Source organism: Alligator sinensis, unplaced genomic scaffold (genome assembly GCF_000455745.1).
Source record: "Alligator sinensis unplaced genomic scaffold, ASM45574v1 scaffold569_1, whole genome shotgun sequence".
Lineage (NCBI taxonomy): Eukaryota > Metazoa > Chordata > Crocodylia > Alligatoridae > Alligator > Alligator sinensis.
Window position 1 is genome coordinate 2,874,397 of NW_005841914.1, and position 22,002 is coordinate 2,896,398.

Sequence of the window (22,002 nt, forward strand, 5' to 3'; positions counted from 1 at the left end):
GTGGCTTTGCCCTTTGCCCATGCCACCCCATGACACTGTCAGGAAAAGCAGCAGTGGCAGCCGGGTCTGAGTGCCTACCTGCCACCATGCCCTCCTCTGACCGAACTGGATCACTCCAGCCTGAAAAGGTTGCCAACTGCTGGACATGCCTGTCCACCTGTCTTTTCCCACAAACCATTCAGGATATTTTCCTTGTAGCCAAGAGAAATTTGGGTTGACTGGTTGTCCAGCCTGTGGCACCTTCTTCATTACTTCAGTGTTAGTGAAAAAACGTGTTTCATAACTGTCTCTTTCCCTGTAAATGTCACTGCTGAGTAGTCTCTTTCTGGGAATCTCAAAATTTCAGCATTTTGTAAAATTAATTTCTGCTAATAGATGTTGCAATAGACTGTTCCAAATCCTAGCAAGGAACACGCAGCTTCTGACCTTTTGCAAAGGATCTAGAAATAGATTAACCTTTTTTAGGTCTGATCCTCAGCCCTTAGGCATACGAGATGGAAATCTCCACTAACACTTCTAAGTTGTTTTGTATTTTATTTTTATTTTATTTACTTTTTGTTTTTCTTGGTTTTAGTATGAATGCACTTGGTACTCTTGGAAGGTAATCCGAGCCAGTACGCACATTTTGCTGACATTGAGCGTGTATCAGAAAGTAATCCATCCTGATCTGATCTTGAATTTGTGGTGGGTCAGATTTCCTTTTCATTAAAAGAAGTTTGCCCCACTCCTTGAATAGAGGCTTTTTCACATTGAGGCTAGGTTTCAACTTCACATCTACATTTGTTGCAGCTTTATAAAGCGAGCCATCGTAGATTATATATTAGTAATGTGGGGCTGTTCAGGAATATTTTAGCTAAGGGAAAACATAACAAGCCAGAACATTTCCCAGAGTAGTCTCTTGTCGGTAGTTAGGGAGAAAAACTGTGTTTGGTCATGACTGTGGGATTAGTTTTGCATTGCAAATAATGTTAAGTCATTTAACCTTTTCACCAAGTGCATGGTCTAAATCTTGCTGCAAGCAGCTTTTCTAGCAAGGCATGAGACCTTTCCCATGCACAACAAAAAGAGCTGTATAAAATTATGGTTGTATAAACCAACAATATGCAGAGCATCTTCAACTTGCTAGACGCAACTCTGCAAAAAAATGTTATCAACCATTTTTCTTTTTCTTGATCCTTTGGGTATGTCTTTTCTGCAGTTGTGAATAACTCAAGGCATGCACTGTTTCAGTTAGCACTAACTAATGCACTGTAGTTATTTCTTTTGAACGTTTGCCACAGCTCACCTATGAGTGTATGTGCTAAGGTGTCTTTTTTTTTTTTTTTTTTTTTTTTTGTGTTATTCTTGACTCCTCATCTGGCTGATGAGCCAGAGGGGACTAAGTGTCACTGGTATAAACTTAACACAATCTACTTTACATATTTATTCTAACAAACAGAAGGGAGAAGTAAATAGCCAATGTTTTGGCTTTGTCAGAAATGCGTGTTTTTGTGTTGTTTTTTTTTTATCCTTGTGGACTGTTGGAAGGTTTGTTGCTGTCCGATCTAAACTACACCACTTACAGAAAACTACATCACTTGGATCAATTCTACATCGGGCTTTTTAAATGTCTGTACTTAGCCTTAGACTTGGCACTTTTCATACACGTTTTGAGACATTTGTACTGTAAACGAGAACGTTTTCTGATTCAGTAAACATGAAAGATTGTTGGAGAGGCATGCTAATACACTCTGCCGCAGATGCTCGGAGCTGAAATACTGAAGGAAGTGAAGGGAGCTGAAATTCCAGCAGGTTTTTTAGGAATGCAAAGAAAGAAAAAATATTAAGTCATCGTGCTGTTAGAAATACCTCCGTTAAAATAGTGTAAAATGAGAAGTATATGATGAATTCATTAGCTATTATTTCATATTACAAAGAAAGAAAAAATATTAAGTGATCGTGCTGTTAGAAATACCTCCGGTAAAATAGTGTAAAATGAGAAGTGTATGATGAATTCATTAGCTATTATTTCATATTTTATCATTGGCCTTTGCTTTATGAACTCTATTTACAAGCAGCTTTTTTAGGTTTTCCTATGTTTACAACTTTGCAGTACCTTTCCAGGCCTGGTCAGGTATTCTTTGTGGGGCTTGCTGTGTTGTTCCTGTATGTCTGTGCATTTAACCTCTAGTCCATGTACTGCCTGTGTGTATTCACTTGGTATTTTTTAGATGTGCTAGTGAGCAGGATAGAGCATAACCTCTCACAGAGCCCCTGAACCAAATACACAGCTGCTCCTCCTTTTTCCAGGACTCTCCTATTTAATTTGTGGATGCACATTGGTTCCCAGTGGCCCTTCATAATTTGTTCTTTCTTGAAATGAGTTGAACATTTTTTTGATAAAGAGGAAAACCAGCATAACATTTGAAAAGGATCCCAAAGTATTTTTATGCCACTGTAATACTTACAAAACCAGCTAGTAAATCCCACTTTATAGGCAATAAAAGTTGTAGCGGACAAGTAACATCCTACACATCGAATCACATCTATTTCTTCTGTTAAAAATACATGCAAGGTGTAGAATACTTGTACTGTGTCTGAGAAACCCATTGTTTAAAATATTCACTTTTCTTATGCTAAATATCTTGTTGCAGACAGTAAATACTTTTATTTTTCACCGAATTTTTTTTTATTTTTTATTGTTAGGTATTGATGTCAAGAAGGGCAGAGGTCGCTATATTGACACTTGCCTGGTAACGTTTGCACCCCGCTATCTACTAGATAATAAATCAACACACAAGCTTGCCTTTGCTCAACGGGAGTTTGCCAGAGGTCAGGTAAGAGGACTTTCTGTTCAGCAAATACGTAATGTATATTTTTAATAGTGCAAGTATTTTTTTTTAATAGGCTGTCTATAAAAAGAGAGGAATTGTAATCATCGCAAGATCAAATTCCTGTAAAGCTGACTCGGCCCTTCTGAAGTTTGGCAAAGTTTATTGTTGGTCTTTTGAAAGGGCTTAAATATTGGGCAGCTTTTCTGAACTGTATGGATATTAAATGTCCTTCTCTTTCAGATAGGGATCCAACCATGTGCTCTTCCTGAAAGTATAAAGGAATCTTGGAAAACAGGGCTGGAAAGAACCTCAAGAAGTAATCCTTCCCCTCACCTCCAGGAATAGCAACAATTCCTAAATATTTCCTGACAGATGTTTGCCTATCCTGTGCTTACAAACCTCATCTCTATGCAACTTCTAGTGTTTAACTATCCTTCCTGCTAAAAAGTTTTATCCAGTCTCTCATCTACATTTTGTTGCTGTAATTTTAGCATGTCACTCCTTGCGCTCTATGGCCTGTAGATATGGATAATTATTTCATTCTTTGGAGAAATCTTTTGCATATTTGAAAATGTATGTCTCGCCTCAATCTTTTCTAGGATGAACACACACCATTTGTTCAGTCTTTCCGTAGAGGTCATGCTTTCTAGACCTCTCATCATTTTTATTGCTCTGCTCTGGACTCTCTCCAACTGGTCCATAACTTCCTTGACATGTGGTGCCTAAAACTGCACAGAATAGATCAGCTGAGGCCCTACCAGTACTGAGTACAGTGGAAATATTACTGGATGTCTTGCATATGACACTCTTATTAATATATCCCAGTATGGCGTTTGCATTTTCACAACAGCGTGACACTGATTTTTGTTTAGTTTGAGATCTGCTGTAATGGCTGCTTAGCAGGTCACTCCCCATTTTGTATTTGTACTATTGACTGTTTCTACCTAAGGGTATAACTTTTTGCCTTTGTCCTTATTGAATTGCAGCCTATTTGTTTCATGCTGTTGCTTCAGCATGTCAAGGTTGTCTTGAATTCTAATCCTGTCTTCTCAAGTGTGATAGCCGTATTGGTCTGAGACAAAAAAAGGAAGGCAAAACTCTAAAACTCTTGGTTCAGAGATAATACCCTTTATTAGACCAACTAAGAAATCGCACTAAAAATGATTTTTCTTTGCAAGCTTTTGGGCTATTTTAAACTAAACGAATTTAAGTGTACTCTGTTCCATTATCAAAGTCATTCATGAAAATATTGAATAAGACCTGTTTTAAGACAGGTCCATACTGGATACATGCTTTCTGTCTGACAAGGAACCATTGATAATTACTCTTCCCGTATGGGTTTCTAGCTAGTTGTGCACCTGTCTTTTAGTGCAGACTGTGTTTCCGTAGCATGTTTATGAGAGCGTGCGAATCAAAAGCCTTTCCAAAGTCGAGATGCATCCCATTGACCGCTTCCCCGCATCCACAAAGCCTGTTCCTCTGTCACAGAAGGAAAGCAGAATGATTTCTTTTAAACTTTTCTTGATAACCCCATGTTGGCTTTTACTTGTTGTTACTTATTGCCCTGTTATCTTCTGTTGTTTACCAATAGATTATTTGTTTCGGTATCCTTCTGGGAATTAAAGTTAGGTTATCTGATCTGTTATTCCCTGGGCCCACCTTCACCCCCATCGTCCCTTTTTAAAGAAAGGCACCGTGTTTTGTTCTTTTACAGTCTTCTGGAGTCTTACCTATCCTTTCCGAGTTCCCAAAGATTATCACTATCTGCTCAAAGATTTTCACCTACTTCCCCAAGAACATTAGCATGGATGCCAGCAGTCTAACTTGATTTGAAAGCAGCTAATTTATCTAGGTAGGCTGTAAGCTGTCCTTTCTCTGTTCTGGCCTGAATTTTTACACCCTTTTCTCCTGATATTAATTGGGGTCGGCCATCACAGTTAAATTTTTTAGTGTAGTTTTAGGTAAAAAGGACAGTGAAACACTCCTCGGCATTATCTGCTACCAGTCTTCTCTTATTGAGTAGTGAACCAACTCTCTTTTTCCTAGATTCTTGTTGTCTTACCCCAGTGCATTGTATAAAATGTTTCCTTGTTACCTGTTAGGTCCCTTTCTAGTTACCATATTCACTTGAATACAAGACGAGGTTTGTCTCCCCCCCACGCAACACGGGTGGGACTCGCATGACAAGGAAACACCTGTGAGAGAAGGTATATTTTACTTCGAGGTTTATTTACATCACAGAATGGGAAAAACTAGCCCAGAACAGAGCTACATGGCAATGCCTTTTGAGAGAAGGTCTATTGCTCTTTGAGTACAGCTGTCTCACCCTGGAGGCAGAAAAACAACAGAAACGGAAGGAAAGGAAACAGGACGGCCCGACCCTGACTTTTTTAACCACCACTTGTGGCGTCTGCCAGAGTCTGCAGCTCCAGGATCAGCCCTGTCAGCTATCATAGCTATCAATGGACTCATCTACAACTCTTTGCTTGACCAGTGGGAGTGATCATCCTCAATTGGGGGGGATCGCTGCTGGGCAAGGAAACCTCATTAAATACATTGTCTATCAGTGGGTCAGGCTGGCCAGTATTTGTCAGCAGTGGCAGCCAGTTTCTGAGTGTACCAACCTATTCATCTCTTTTTTTTGCTGCTTCTGCTTTCTTTTACTGCCATCTGGCTTTCCCATCCAGGAAGGCTATCACATGCATTATGTCAATGAAGCTCTTGGGTTCCTGGATGCTTCTCAGCCTAGCTGTCCCCTCCTGTAGCTGCCCCAACTGGTTCCTGAGAGATTCCACCGGCAGTCACTTCTCACATCAGACTGTTTCCTTTGTCTGACACAGTTTTCTTTAACAATGTTATTTATGCCACATTCCTTGCATGTCCAGACCCAGGACCTTGGTCAAAGACCCAGGTGTCTGATCCTTGTCTGGGTGTGGCACTCAGGTGCAGGTAGAGGACTTGCTAGCAGCAGAGTCGGATTTGTCAGTGCTGCATTTCCCAGCCACTTTGGTACTGTATATTATGACCCCTGAAAACTCTCCTTACATTCCCTCTCTCAGCTCCCAAGGTCAGTAGGATATTACAAATCGCTAAGCACCTAGCTTTTAAACTCTTTTGCTTAGGTCAACTCTGTTTTCCCCTTGCTTGAAGTGCAGCAGTGACTCAGGGGTAGAAGGCTAGAGCCCCTACTCTTTCACTCAGATTGCAGGCCTCTGGCCCCACTCATTCAGTCCCCAGGCACACTGGTATAAATTACAGATAATGAACGAATATCTAGAAAACCAATCAAATTCTCCCAGCTCCAAGGATCAAGGACTTGCTCCTTCCTGATGAGGACAGGTTCTACTCAGCACTCCTCTGTTCATTACCATCCGGTGTGCTAGCTATCCTTTCCCCCATTTGTATTGTGAGAGTTGAGTCCCTTCCTATCCAAGGCATGACGGCATTACAGTGTTATTCTGTATATATGGTTTGTAAATTGTTTTCAGATCCTTCAGGATGAAAGATAGTGTGGCAACATGTAAACTATTACTATTCCTGGTAATACCCAGAAAAGGATTATTCTCATTACCATCATTCATTTTATGAAACAATTGCTTCATTTAAATTTCAGTTTCTAGATGGAGACTTTATTCTGACATATATATAATGTATGTACAGTATGTATTATATATATGTTATATATTTTCTCTGTGTGTTTGTACGTGCATAATATATTTGTATTGTGTTTTCTAAAGTGGTCGTGTTCCTTGTTCTCTTCCTGTTTTTAGGGTACATCCAATCCTGATGGCTATATTTCCACTCTTCCTGGTTCCAGCGTTGTGTTCCACTGGCCACGTAATGATTATGATCAGTTGTTATGTGTACGGCTAATGGACGTCCCCAATTGCATTTGGTCTGGCGGCTTTGAAGTCAACAAAAATAACTCCTTCCATATTAACATGAGGTAGTTAACTGCTCGTCACTTTTTTAGTCATTTCCTGTAATAGAGACAAAAATCTTTAGCCTTCAAGTGCAATAACCCAAGACAGAATTCATTCTATATTTTGCCTTTCTTTTTGGTGTAGTGCGAAAGGCAGATAACCCAAAGTTGAGTGGTATGTATTAGGATTAAAAGATCTGTTGATGCTATTTGCTGTTAGCTGGGAAGGAGTCTAGGCTTTCTTCATGCTCTTTTTTGCACTGTTATACTTGGACATTGAAGTCCAGCGTTTTGTCAGCATGGAGATGATTCAGCTTATCTATATCCAAGTGGTAGCCTAATTTTAAGAATCTGACGAGGACAGAGAAATAATAATTGGATATACTTTGGGGAAGTCCTGTGTAAGCAAGTTCTTTAGCTCAAAGGCCAAGTTTTATTAGTTGTCCACTGCACCATTTTTAATATGTCTGTTCGCAAATTCTAAAGATATCCAGTTGCTCTTATTGAAATGATTTGGCAGATTACTACAGCATTGGTCGACAGTGCTGACCTAGATAGTAGTTGCTAGCTCCAGGATGGCATGTGCTTAAGAATGCATTAAACATATTTTGCTGTTTTGTTTAACATTCTTCAGGGACACTCTTGGGAAATGTTACTTTTTACGAGTAGAAATTACCCTTCGAGGAGCTACATACCGCGTCTCATTCAGTGACACGGATCAGTTACCCCCTCCTTTTCGCATAGACAATTTTTCCAAGGTAAAAATGCTTTAGCTCTAGTAAAAATATGGCTGTGTGCACTTTAACATATTTTTGGTATCCTGTAGGAGGAATAATGCACCTGTGTTTCTAATGAAGTAATCAGGACGGTCACATAGTAAGAAACATTTGTGTATTTAGGTATTAATCTTTCTTTAGTTTCCAATACAAATTGATATTCCGGATTTCTTACTTGAATTTGCATTCTTGTGGAAATGGTCAGCTTGGCAACTTTGGAAGAAAAATGAAACCTATGTGCAAAGTTTATTAGCAGCCATCCTCAGATGGTCTTTAATGATGAGACTTGTGTGAAGAAAATAAACTCCTCAAAAGAAAGTAGAAATGGAAAAGTTGCAAAATGTTTCACTTGGTTCATGCAGATAACAGCAAAATGACTTAAGTAACACAAATGACTTGCAGAAAAGCTACAAGTTGCAGTCCTGAACTACCACACTAGCTGACTGCAGAAACTTTTACACAATTTTTTCCCATTTTATTGCAGGTCCCAGTTGTTTTTATTCAGCACAGTGTTGCAGAACCCAGGCTCTGTACCGAAGTGAAGTCAATGACCTCTTTAGATTATGCATGGGATGAACCTACCCTACCACCTTTTATTTTGCTGGCAGTGAAAGGGGCAGGCTCCTCAGAAATCACCTGCAGTATGAATGACTTCCAAGACGGCAAACAGCTTTATTATGAAAATTTCATTTATATTGCTGCCACACATACTTTCTCAGGGTAACTTTTATATTGCATTGAAAAATGCTATTTTTTTTTTTTTTTATCCATTAGTCAAAGCCCTTCTGTTTCAAAACTGCTGATGTTTTACGGTATTGCTCTTTGAAAGGATTTCCAAAACTGCCATTAGTATAAGATGATTACATCATCTCTGCCATTGCAAAGACAAATTTATTTTACTGGCAGTCAAGGAAATGCCTAGTCCCTCATGAAGCAACATGTGGGTAGGAGGGAGCTTGGTAATGGCACCCAGTGGGAGGTGGGAAGTAGGGGAACTGCTTTCCTAGGAGAGTATCTGTGGATATCTGATCTTTGTGATATCTCCAAGTGGAATGAGCATAACTGGATGTATCAGATTAGTGGGCATTGATCTGTGTGGGCGGTTATCTTTTATAAAATCTCTGAGTATAGCATATGGGAGTTGTAACTGTATTCTGTTTGTTATTGACTCTGCCCTTTGGAGACTGAGCCCAGGATTAGTGAAGAATGTAGCTTAAATATTACAGAGACCTTAAAGCACACAAACCAAGTGTGTTGCTTGCCAGTTGTTCTGGAACCTGTCAGAACCATTTCTATATAAATAACTGTTGAAAGAAGCCTCATTTGAGGCTGATCTGCCATGTTTCAGCTCGTTCACGTTTGTAGGACCGAGGCAAAAGCCACTTAAGCCACTTGTTGGCCCTTAAAATTGATGTAAACAATCTAAAAAGTAATGTTAAATTGAACTCCCAAGTTCAATTTATTTGGCTTCCATGAACAATATAAAGTGAATAATAGGAATAGAATAATAGAAACAAAGCACCTTTAAGAATATGAGTATTATACTAATAGTTTATATTGATGAGCCGTGATAAGATGGCAGAACAACATAAAGGATTACCCGATTTTAATTTGTCTACAATGGAGTGAAGGACAAACATAAGTTGGCATGTTTGTCTGTTATTATTCTGGTTCAGTCTTCAACAGAAGCAGCAACTCTTTATAGGTATATGTCTGAATACAGATTGGATTTTCTTGGTATTCTAGGTTGCAGGAGGGAACTGGAAGACCAGTCGCTTCAAATAAAGATGTTGCTTATGCAGAGCTTGTCCTGGATGTTTCTCCAAAGACACAGAGAGTCATACTAAAGAAGAAGGTACAAAACTACTGACACGTGGGGGCAGGAGGAAGAAAATAGAAGTACTTGGCTAGGACCACAGTTGATGTATGACTCTAGTAGCATTCAAAACCTTTAGCAGCCTTATCCAAATATTGCTCAATTGTATTTTTTTGAAGTTACATATTTGGCATTGCAAAATGCTTCACTATCTGTTACAAAATAATTCATGATACAAAGGATGCTGATCCCCAGAGCGTAATAGTCAGACAGTAAAAAAAGTGTGATGTGGGGTCAGACCTGAAGGGGGTTGGAGAAGGACAAGAGAGGAACTGAGTTTTAGGGTTGGATTTTTAAGAGTAATAGCACCTGCCATATGGAGACAGGGGAAAAGATGCGACAATAGACAATGGCATTGCAACCCAAGTATTTCTTTCCTAACTTTTAAGAAACCATATTTTTGTATGTTTTTAAATAAAGCATCTGCTTTAAAAGAATTTTAGAATCCTAATCGTGTTCATTAGTAACGTAGCCTGACCTCTACAGCTACATCAGCATGAAGGATTTATGCACATTCGATATCTGTCGTCAATGGATTTTGATTGCCATAGATTTTAGTATACTTTAATTGAGTTTTTCATTTTTGTGTATGTTCTTCAGGAGCCAGGGAAGCGATCCCAGCTTTGGAGGATGACTGGCATTGGAATGCTTTGCCATGAAGGCTCCTCCGTTCCTCATAACCCGAATAAGCCTTCTCCTCCTCGATCTGTTGAGTCATGTCTGATCTTAGATATCGCAGGTTTGGCCGCAGTCACAGACAACAGGTAATTTGGATTCCATTTCACTATGGATTCTGATTTTTCTCATTAAATGGGAACATTCTAAAAGGTTGGAATAGCCTTAACTATCGCCATTTGGTTAATGGTTAACTTGGGAGCTGAGTAATCAGGCTTTTGCTGCTACATCAGCAGGAGCTAGTAAAAAGCCAAGTGTCATCAGCTGATAACTGTTTCAGTTAAAACTATTTCTACTGAACCAAATGTCCACAACCAGAACTACCACTATGGCAGTTAGCATTGTACAGTATCAGTAGAGGTATCAGATAGACATGTAGATTGAATCATCCTCTGGTGCCTAAAAGTGCCCTTCTCCAATTGTGTTTGAGATGTACTAAACACTGGTTGCATGTGGTGTGTTCTTACAAGTAAGAAAAGACTTTATTCTTTAAGGCAGCCAAAGCATTGAATTTTATCTGCCTTCCTACATGAACCTCATTATATTATTTTAGTGTGCGATGAGTATTATTGATTGCCTTTGCCCTCCTCCTCCCTCTCCCATCCAAATTAAAGGATAATCAGTTCAGTGCAGCAGTAGTATTATAGAAGAAATGAGAGGAAGGTAGAATAAAATACATTTCGAGGCTGTATACTTGAGGAGAAAAAACTTAAAGAAAAAATAAGACCTACAAAAATGGTATCTATATGATGAAACCTTTTTGTATGTGGGCTGTTTGTTTGTTTTAAAGATATGAACCCTTGATGTTGAGAAAAGCTGATCGACGGCGCAGTACTACTCAGACGTGGAGTTTTCGAGATGGGAAGCTGACCTGTGGTATTCATGGGCTTGTTGTACAGGTCAGCATTAGTAATTCTATATTTAACGCGCACTGACTGCTAACTGTTAGGAATTATGGTTAAGTCTGATGAGCTAGTAATCCAGTGATTTATAAACTTGGTTTGAAATGCCTAACAGAGGGCACAGAAACAAATGTTCCACTATTGGGTTCTTTTTCCCCCTTCATCATTTCAAAAAAGTTTTATGTTCCAATATTTTTACTGGTAAAACTAATTAAATTCAATGCAGCTGTCTTTTAAATTATTTGCTTGCAAATCAGTAAAACTGGAGGCAGAATTTACAGTCTTGGGTGTCCCAGTTTGACACCTGAACCCATATTTAGTTAGCTGTTGTTCAGCATGGGTGTAGAGACTCTGAGCTGTCACATCTGACACACAAAGTTAACGTGAACTAGACTTGTGTATCACTACTGAAAATTAGGCCAAAAAATGTGGACGCTGAATATGGACTTGGATGTAGAACTTTAGGTATCCAAGTCTGGAAATTTTGGCCCAGTGGAAATGTTCAGAGGTAAACAGGATGTACAAGTCTCATTGATATAAGTTTGGGACTATGCATACTCAGTCAGGCACTACAGTCTTAATGGTCCTGTTTTCCAAAAGCTTCTTAACCTGATCTCTCTTCAGTGCATACGCTTTTTAAGCAGCCAACAAATACATACACGTTTGATAACTCTGCATGCAGCTGTTAGAGTTTAATTGTTCAAAAATGTGGAAAGCATTTTGAAACTCTGGCTTCGAGAGCTAAAAAATGCTGGCATTTACATTGCTCTGTTCTAGCTGTAACTGTATGTTTTGTTTCTTTTGGTTTTAATCACATTTTTCTGTTCCTTGCTTTAAAATGATGGAAGGAGCATTCTGAGCATGTATGCTCTCTGTCGCAACAGAAATAGAACTTGTTTTTTGTGATAAAGTATAACATTCGTAATCGATTTTTCATAATGAAAGGATGTTCAAAGACAAATGTGCAAGCTACGCCAGTAGAAATCGACCTTGGCTGAGTAAAAAGAGGGACTCTTCTAGTTACTGTGTGAGTGCGTTGATCAAATGCTGCCTGTTATGTGAACTATGCATCTGGAATGGATTTGTACGTTATAGTATAAGAGCATCGATGTTCAGAATTCAGAAGGTAGAGGGACACTGTTGAGATATGCGAGCCCTATATTTGACCTTCTTTTTTTTTTTTTTCTTGTTCCTAAATTCCATGTAATTCTTTGTGTGTGTGTCTTTTTCCAAAACAAATGCTTTGGATGCTTGTTCGTTTTCAAACAAAGCAACAAAACAGAAAAATCCAACAGCTCAGCCATATTGATGACTAACCCTGTAATAAAAAAAACACAAACCCAGCATGTGCATGCAATAGAGGAAGAAATATTCTGGCAAGAACCAATTTGAAGCTGGAGACAAATTTCTTCTGTTATGAGCAAAGAGAATAATATTTATGGAATTTCTTTTGAAGTTTCACTAATGTCATTTTAGGACTGTGAAACATATATGAAAGTAGTGATTGTAGAAGGTACAAATCAATTATTTTGATGCTCAAAGTCCTCTGTCTCCAAGGCAGAAGGGTGACGGCAGAAGTGACGTGTTTCCATCTTGCCCCTGCCAGTCTCGATGTTAAGGGATAGCTCTGGAGATAAATATGCGTTGAGTCAGCATTCACAGTAATGCCCATGATGTGCATACCATTTAAACACGATTAACAGATTAATTGCACCGTTAACAGTAATACAGCCATGTGTTCAAGTCAGTTTAAGGCACAATAATATAGTAAATGAGCCACAACATTATTCCACATAAAATGTGGACTAACTCCTTAAACCGAATGTGTGGCTGCTGGGGCTGGCCTGTCAAAGATACTTAGCTGTCAGGATCCAGCATGGGGTAGCTCCAGGGTCTAGGACACACCTGCCCCCTACCCAGTCGGGCTGGAGGCAAAATCAGTCCCTGGAAGCCAGACCTCCAGAGGCAAATGAAGAGGGGGGGGCGCAACAAGCTGACACTGGGGAGCATCTCCCCAGTCTCGGACTCGCCACACCAGGGATGTTTAAAAAAAAGTAATGTGCCACTGAGCTGCACAGGGAGCTTTCTGACATTCCCAGCCCCTGAGGTCACTGGGATCAACGAACTTCTCCACATCTTGAGGTCCTCGTGCACCAGGGATGCCAGAAAACCAATGTGTGAATGTGTGTAGCGCATGCATTTTTTTAAAGGTCTCAGCTGGACAGGACTCCAGGATCAGGCAGAGGCTCCCTGATCCCCGGGTCCCCATGTGCCGGGACTGGTAGAAACCGTGTGTGCCTCCCAACTGAGGGCACATGTGGCTTTCACTCATCTCTGGGGACGAGGACCCCAAGACTGGGCTGTCCCAGCCTGATTCCCTGGTTCTGTGGTGCTGGGACTTGTAAAAACCGGTTTTGCTTCCCAGGTGGGTGATACACATGGCTCTTAGTCATCTGCGGCATGGGGATCCCAGGATTAGGCTGCAGTAGGCAGATCCCAGGGTTCCTGCTTGCCCAGATCTTTAAAACCTTGTGCCCCAGCCCAAGCCACGGGGACCCTAGGATCAGACAGTGGCAGACCAATCTCAGGGTCTTGGTGCCAGGAAGAAGTAAAAACTGCCTGTCGCCTAGCTGGGCAGCCTGTGTGGTTTTATAGGTCCCAGTGCACAAATCTTCCTTTTAAATTTTCTGATGACTGAACCTCTCAGTTACCAGAAACTCCAGAAATCGAAATACTATAAAAGACTGTATCTGCTGCAACTCTCCTCACTTACGTTGGTACAGTGTGGAAAGTATAATGGGCCTAATGGCCCAGCTGCTCAAATCAGTTTTCCAGTTGCATAACTACGGAGACGAGAAAACTATATACGTTCTCTTTAGATTAGAATTATTGTGAGGTATAAAATAGAGGTGACTGAAATAATGTTTTAAATTAATGTATTTAGGCACAGTTATCTGCAACCATCTGAACCATTTAACTAGGGGTTTTTTGGAGGGTTTTTTTGCTGTACACTTTTTTTTGTGTGTTTTTCTTTTCTAGGCAAAAGGAGGAATGTCAGGTTTGTATGATGGGGCAGAAGTTGTTCTTGGTCCTGATACTTCTTTAGAGGTTTTGGGGCCAGTTCCACCTGAACAACAATTTATTAACCAGAAGATGAGGCCTGGATCAGGAGTATTAGCAGTCAGAGTCATCCCAGATGGTCCAACTCGAGTTTTACAGGTGCAAGTCCTTCATATATTATGGATCCAATGGCATTATTAATTTTGGTGATGTTCTATAGTATTCTCTGAGTATGTTCTTGAAGGTTTTTTAGTGCAGCTTAAATTCTTACGCAAAACAGAGGTGCAAATTGACATTAGTAATAGCATAAGGGGGAGAAATCTTAGGTAATGTATATTAGATTCTGAAAAAAGTTGTCGTTGGATTTAGTTTAACGCTTATGTGCTACTGAATAGATCAAGTACATCTGTGCTTCTCCTTGTATATAAATAAAAAAAGACACCTTAGCAGCTCATTTTTGTTTTAGATAACAGATTTTAATCAACGGAGAAATGATCGTTTATCCTGTGAGGGAGAAGACTCTCCAGTTACAGAACAAGATTTACGCAAGTTAAAGAATCCAGACACAGAGCAGGAATTAGAAGTAAGACAGCTCTTTATTTTCCTTTAAAAAAGAAAGAAAGAAAATAAGGGTGTGTGCAGTATTTTCCTTTTGGTCAGTTCTGCTACTCAAATATTTTGTTTGGTTACATTTTTCCTGTTGCAACCCTAAATTATAAATTGAAATTCAGCAGGGCAGGTTGAGTGTATTCAACTTGTTGCATAACACTGGTGTATATAGATGTGGGCCTCTGTGTATTTAAGGACTTTGTTGACAATGGGATACCAACCAGCTCTGTTAAACCCATTAAATAAATGCATTGGTCAGGACTGTATGTTTGGCATCAAAATATTTTTTTTTCTAAATATTGTTTTCATCTTTGCAGGTGCTAGTGAAACTAGAAGGGGGACTGGGATTATCTTTAGTTAACAAAATCCCTGAAGAGCTGATATTTGCGAGCCTCACTGGAATTAATGTTCACTACACACACCTGTCAAGCAGTCAGGTGCTTGAACTCAGTGTACAGGATGTACAGGTAACTATAGTTTGGGACAAATTGAGATCTTGCTTTTCAGTACTCATTAAAAGATTTAAGGGACCCTGTATCTGTGTTACAACAGGTGTCAAAGAGTAATAAAGCAATGACAAGTTGTGTCCTTTGCCGTCCTTAAGAACAGGTGATTTTAAGATTAAACTATAGAAGGTCTAGAATCTTTCCCTGATATCCTCATCGAAATGTGTGTTTTGTATATTGAATCTGTCAGCTAAAATGTCTCTCTTTTTTGACTGATCTAACAGTCAAGGTGAACTTGACAAAGTTTGAAATGATGCTACAGTTGAGTTCATTACTTTTTAAAAGCATCGAAGTTAGAAGTACTAATCGGAAAACCCCAACAGGAAATGCAATGTTAAAGCTGAACTTCTCAACCAAGGCACCTCTGCTACCTTAATGCTGCTTCCATCAAAACGAATATCGGTTGCATTATGTTTTTTGCAGAGTTTGAACATTATGAACCACAGATATATGCAATATATCTGGAATATATAAAATTCTTGTATGTACTGGGTGTAACCTCAAAGAAAGCTGTGTGGATAGCATAATCCCAGTATAATTAATGTTAAGTCATAAGATCTCATCTGTAATTAAGTCTAGTTCCTTCTGAATCATAAGTCAGAAATCCCTTTGAGTTCTCTTCCAATTTTGGGAAAAAAATGTTCTGTGTTGGCTGCAAGTGCAACTTGACTAATTGTGAGACAAGTATCTCATTTTATGGATTTTAGAGGAACCGAAATCAGGATTATACTGGAAACAGCTTGCAACCTTGGAAGCCTCATACAAAGTTCATTTCAGTCAGTTATGGTCTTTCCATTGTCTTCTGTTGGTTTTGGATCAGTCCCATAAAGAAAAACCAACAAGGCATAGCAATAAAAACCAATAGGTCAACTCGAATACGAATAGTTTAGTGAAATAATTATGCTTTCCATCTATACTATAGTAAAACCGGCACACCGCTTCTGTATAAAATAGTTTTGAGACAGTTTTCCCTTTTTTGTCATTGCATGCCAGATGGCAAATTAAGGGTGATTACTTTTGAAATTTTATTTTTGACAATTTTGGCTTTTTCTGCCTACACGCAGAACAGATGAGGATTCAGACTAATCTTTCCTTTAGTTTGATTGCAGATCCAGATTTAATGTTCTGCACCTGGGCTGCTTTATTGTATTTTGCCTTATACAGCTACTCCTCACTTAACGTCGTAGTTACGTTCTTGAAAAATGCGACTAACCGAAACTACGTTAAGCAAATCCAATTACGTCACAGTAGTTACCTACTAGCAGGTGGTGGCCGAACAACATTATAACCGAACTTTGCGTGACTTTCAACGAGTATGTTCTGTATAGATCAGTGACATAATAATGAAACAACGTTAACCGGGATGACGTTAAGGGAGGAGTACCTGTCCTGACCACTGAGACACCAGACTATTTATTACTACTACTTAGTTCTTCCACACCGTGTTTTCCCTTAGCTGTTGATAAAGTCAGAATCTTTTTGCAGTGTAAATAAACCTTACAAAACTTTTTCTCCCTGTTTGATCGCCGATGTCGCCATAAGATTGGAAGTCGGAAAAGAAAGCTATAGCACACTGCTGCCATACATAGCTTCAGTAGGATGATTGAATGCTGTTGTCTTTCATGCTGTACTTACTAAAATATAATGCCCCTGCATAACGGGGCATTTCAGGACTTGGCCTTTTCACCTTATCTTTGCTCCTTCCGCTTGGCGGTTCAAATTCAGAGTTTAGGAGCAAATCTGAGATCTGCCCAGAACTCTTAAATAGTTTAAAATTTTTGTGAAACCTATGCCTAATATGTAAACTATTGCTCAATACCAATGATATGCATATATGTAGAATATGTTCATGTACGTATCTATAGAATACCTTGACTACATTGAAAAGTGGGGGGGTCGTGTCTCAGACTCAAACTTAAAATGGGGAGAAATCGATTGATTTAAAAAAAAAAAATTTTTGTTGATAAACATTTTGTGATTGGTCTAAAAATTCTGATCACACGTGGCCATCTTGGTTAGCATCCTTTTTCTCTGCCTATATTCATATTAATATTTACATGCTGCTAGCTGTAGCATTTTTGGCAATGAATATTAAGAAAAACGTAGTGTGTTGGGTCGCTTTGTATCTATGGGTTGCAAGACGCAAACAGCTCTCCTTTGGGGGCTTTTCTTAGATCTTTCAAATGCATGTTAACATACTGCTTCCCATCCTTGCAGTGGCAGGATAGTAATAACACCCTTATCTTGTGACAAATTAGGATATTCTTGGTGTTTCGGAACATTGTACTTGATAATTGCATAAGGGGGTTGGTTGGTTGTTAATTTTTAATGCTAGACAAGCACTTGTATTGGATAGTTTAGAAAGGGATGTCCTGCCTTGAGCAGGGGTTGGACTAGATGACCATCCGAGGTCCCTTCCAGCTAATTCTAGGATCTTAGATTCTATCTTGCGTCCTTAGGTATTCTGAATAATCATGTGATTTCTTTTTAATGTTGTAGGTGGATAACCAGCTTATTGGCACCACTCAGCCTTTCATGCTCTTTCTGACCCCAATAATCAGTGAAAATAAAGCAATTGAGACGGGCCCCGCAGTACAATTAAATGCAATGAAATTTCCCAGCAAGAATGCACTAACAGATATATACAAGGTAAATTCTTGAATGTAGCATTTAAATGTCACTGTATTCCTTATGGTGTCTTCCTTACTGTATTTCTTACTTTTCCTTGGAGTCTCAGAACAGCAGACTCCCTATGCCTGATGAAAGGTGACTGTGCCTGCAAGCTTGCAAAGAACATTTTTTCCCCAACTGCTCAGTTGATCTAATAAAAGATATTACATCTACTTAAAGAACCTTGCCTGACAGTATTCTTTAAGTAATTTTACATGTCACTAGTTTTTAAATGGTCTAAATAAAGGGTCCTAGAGCCTAGTGAAATAAAGTACCAGCCTGTAGAACACTTCTGTCTTGCAGGCTAATGAAGGGTTTTCTGGGCGATGGCCTGCAGTCTGTTGTGATCTAGTTCTGAGGCTGAGAGGACCTTTTGTCTTCTAAAGGTACCTTTTAGGATATATGTTCCAGGTATACATCCTCCCCGTAGCCTCATAGGATATTCTGTGTACGAAAGTATCCTATAGTGCATTATTAAGGAATTGTCTATCCTTTGTTCGTATTAAAAAAAAAAAAAAAAAAAAATAATCTTTCTATACCATCTTCAAGAATGAAAGCAAGGACCTGAGTGTAATTCGTTGGCTGAAGGCTATCCTCTGTAGCACTGTAGTAGATTGTAGACTGTATCAAATTGGACCAAACCTTTGATTCTTCAAGGTGTTAACTGGTGCTGAAGCTGGCAAGCCTGATCAGTTGTGCTAATCCAGGGGTGGGCAAAACGCGGCCCAGGGGCCAGATGCGGCCCGCCAAGCCATTCTATCTGGCCCGCGGGGCCCCTAAAAAATTTAGAAAATTAATATTTTTCTGCCCCTGGCTGCCCGTCATGCGGCCCTTGATGGCTTGCTAAAACTAAGTAAGCGGCCCTCCGCCCAAAATAATTGCCCGCCCCTGTGCTAATCTTTTTTCATGAGTTGTCTAAGTGATAGATTTTCTCACTGGTTCTTATGATGAATCACTGTCAACTTGTAACAGAAACCTTATTCTAAATGGCATAACTTAAAATGTAATTAACATCCACTATTTCTTGCCTACATTTCAGTGAAAAACCTAGGTAAGTTATCAGACTAGTATGGAACTTAACTCTTCAAAGCGTCCTTATTTTTTTTAATGTTGACCCTATTTTTAAAAAAATGATTGCATTATCATAGAGTCCTACTGATAGCGCTAATTCTGAAGCCGTAATGTTTAGTAATTGCGTGTGAATAACTGAAAGAACTAAGCAGATAGAATTCACTGCTACTAAATTTCTGGTAACTTTAAGGCAGGAGTGAGACTTGAAACATTATGAAACTGTATCACTAAAAGAGCTTGGGTAAGTTAAAACAGACCTCCTCACTTAATGCCTTAGGTGGCTTTTATTTCTATTGTTCACACTGTAAATCAAGATGCATTTATCTTTGTAGCATCTGATGATCACAGCTCGGAGGTTCACAGTTCAAATTGAGGAGAAACTACTCCTGAAACTATTGAGTTTCTTTGGCTATGATCAGTCAGAATCAGGTACAGTATAAAGTTACAAGGTCAGTTCCACAATATGCCAATGTCTTTGTCTGCATACAAAATTAATTCAAAATGCCTGGCAAATTCCATTATCAGATTGAATGCCTTTTGCTGCCTGGAAACTTCCACTCCAAGGCTTAGATGTATCAATAGCCTTTTTAGAGCAGCTTACATAGTCTATGGTATTTGTTACCAAAATTCAGGCAGCGAGTGACCCATGTAATGTTGTATTGTCCGTTACGTGGTGGCTCAGCTGAAACCCTATGGGAGGAAGTTGAAAGTTCCTCTTCAGTTCCTGTATCTGGATTTATCTGAACTAGTATGAAAGAGATGATGTTGTTAATTTAGCAAACCACATTTGTTTGGTAATGTTTGTTTATTAAACAAACCAAAGGCTAGAAATGGAGATCTCTCTTCATTTGTTCCTGGGCCAGTTCCTCTTTGTTAAACGAGGAGGAAAGAATAGGCTGGCCCAGCTCCTTAACTTGTGACCTCCATATGCTTGGCTTTACTTACAATGAAAGTTTCCTTGCTCTCAGCTGAAACAAAACAAACCTTTGACTGTCTTAATCTCAGAGACGTCTCTCTGATCCTTCTCTTTTAGGGCTTATCTATCCTTGGAAACTTAATCAGAGAGCAATTCAGGAATATTTTTTAAATAATCTGACGTTATGGAACAAGAATGTCTAAGTGAGGATTTGCACTGAAATGACTGGCTTAGAACAGCTATTTTAATAAATTTTCATATGTAGACCAACCTTTTAGACCTTTTTTCTGGTTCCAGTTGATGTGGCATCCTAGTATCTCTCAATCTATGATGTATTTATGCTCCTAACTCCCTTGTGAAAGAAGTCAAATATTTTGTCCCCATCTTAAATATAGGAAACTGAGACCAAGAGAAACCAAACGATTTTTATTCTAGGTTAAGAAGGAAGCCTTTTAGCAAAGAAGAGAATTGAACCAGGCTCTTTTGAGCATCAGGCTAGCACACTAATGCTTATCCTCTCAATGTACTGTATTGCTTTTGCCATCCTCTTTGTTTTTGTGTATTCTTTCCTTGCTTTCTCAAGAGAGATTTCAGTATTTACACTAACTAGACACTGCTAGTGTCATCAAAGATACAAACGCTATAAAGATTATTTGGTAAAATGTTTAAATGTAAATGGCAAAAAAGCCATTAACCTTTAAAATTTATAAAGAAGGGTTTATGGACATTAAAATGAACACACAAAGGGTCAGCTTGCCTTTTTTATTTGAAACAACAGGAATCCCTTTGTGCTCCTTTCCAGAAGGTGCAACACAACTAGAGGTTATGTCACATGAGATTGCACCCGAGTTGTTTTTGTCCTCCTGTTATCTCCCAGCTGAAGTAAGGGGAGATGGGGGCGGGGGGGGAAAGGAAATTGTAGGGTGGGAGGTTTCTCAACTCAATTTTAGAGTGGGAGAAGAAGAATTGAAGCCAATATTATTTTGGGTTCACGCATGGCTACGCGCACACACACATCAAGGTCCTCCAAAGAGCTTTTCTATATCCTCTATATATAAGTGGCAGAGAAGAACTGTACAATTCATATGTGAACTGTAAGTATAAACTGGCTGTGAAGGAAAACATCATGACTGAACTCTAAGATATGAGGTTGTGTTAGGACAGGGGTGGACAAAATGCGGCCCGGGGGCTGGTTGCAGCCCGCCAAACCGTTCAATCCGGCCTGCGGGGCCCCCCCAAAATTTAGAAAATTAATATTAATCTGCCCTGGGCTGCCTGCCATGCAGCCCTCGATGGCTTGCTGAAACTCAGTAAGCGGCCCTCTGCCCAAAATAATTGCCCGCCCCTGTGTTAGGAAGTTGGGGGGCAGACTTTTTTTAATAACTGCAGGTAGGCAACTTGGGTTTGGAGCTGAAAACACTAATCTATGCAGGTTCACCCACGTCACAACTTAGGTATGTTCTGTGTTACTAAACATAGGAAAGTCATGATCTTATGTGCGCCTGCTGGATCCATTCATAATCTTTGGCAGATAGTTTTCCTAAAGCTAATAAACATGTATAAAATGTGCATTCGTAGTTATAGATGTATTCATAACTACTTGTTTTGATTCCCCTGTTCTCTCCTGGTAGCAGAAGTTGAAAAATATGATGAAAACCTCCACGAAAAGACTCTTGATCAAGGTGGGGCTCAAAAGCGGTACTACTTTGAGAATCTCAAAATCAGTGTGCCACAGATCAAGTTGAGTGTCTTCACTTCCAACAAACTGCCTTTAGACTTGAAGGTAAGCCAGTGTATGTGCCTTCTGATCAAATGCCTTTTCCAAACAGAAGTTTTACTGGAGGAGGAAAGGGTATTCGGGTTTTAAGATGCTGCCTGCTATCTATTGCCAGGTATTCGGTATCTTCCTAAATTGTAAAATTCTTCCACAAGCTTTCTTGCATCAAAAAGCTGTCAGATTTAGTGTTCTAAACCATCATCTGCCTTTATAGTATTCTTTGAACCCTGCCTGCCCCAAAGAGAGAGGTGCAGTTCAGATATGAAATGAACCTACTACAGGGCTGATGTTTAGTAGTCTATTCAAAGAGTTGCATAATATTATTCGTCTTAAGGAGATAACTATTGTATGTTCCATTTGCAGACTGCACTCTGTTCACCCAGCTCTGAAGAGTTCTCTTACTTTAATAAACTTAGAGCATCAGCAGGA

The 22,002-nt window shown here is 39.4% G+C and overlaps 1 protein-coding gene across 5 annotated transcripts in view; it reads left to right on the forward strand.

Annotated features, from left to right (window-relative positions):
• VPS13D (vacuolar protein sorting 13 homolog D) overlaps positions 1-22,002 on the forward strand; it is a 187,331-nt gene that overhangs the window by 87,496 nt on the left and 77,833 nt on the right. For 3 of the 5 annotated variants that reach the window (XM_025198111.1, XM_025198112.1, XM_025198113.1), the window contains 13 exons: positions 2,686-2,816; positions 6,584-6,759; positions 7,370-7,493; positions 7,996-8,231; positions 9,258-9,366; positions 9,988-10,151; positions 10,853-10,961; positions 14,004-14,183; positions 14,491-14,607; positions 14,951-15,100; positions 17,639-17,788; positions 19,213-19,309; positions 21,428-21,579. In XM_025198111.1, the coding sequence (XP_025053896.1) occupies positions 2,686-2,816; positions 6,584-6,759; positions 7,370-7,493; positions 7,996-8,231; positions 9,258-9,366; positions 9,988-10,151; positions 10,853-10,961; positions 14,004-14,183; positions 14,491-14,607; positions 14,951-15,100; positions 17,639-17,788; positions 19,213-19,309; positions 21,428-21,579 (1,895 nt within the window). The remainder of the gene's footprint in view (positions 1-2,685; positions 2,817-6,583; positions 6,760-7,369; positions 7,494-7,995; positions 8,232-9,257; positions 9,367-9,987; positions 10,152-10,852; positions 10,962-14,003; positions 14,184-14,490; positions 14,608-14,950; positions 15,101-17,638; positions 17,789-19,212; positions 19,310-21,427; positions 21,580-22,002) is intronic. The other 2 variants (XM_025198114.1, XM_025198115.1) reach the window with 1 other exon arrangement.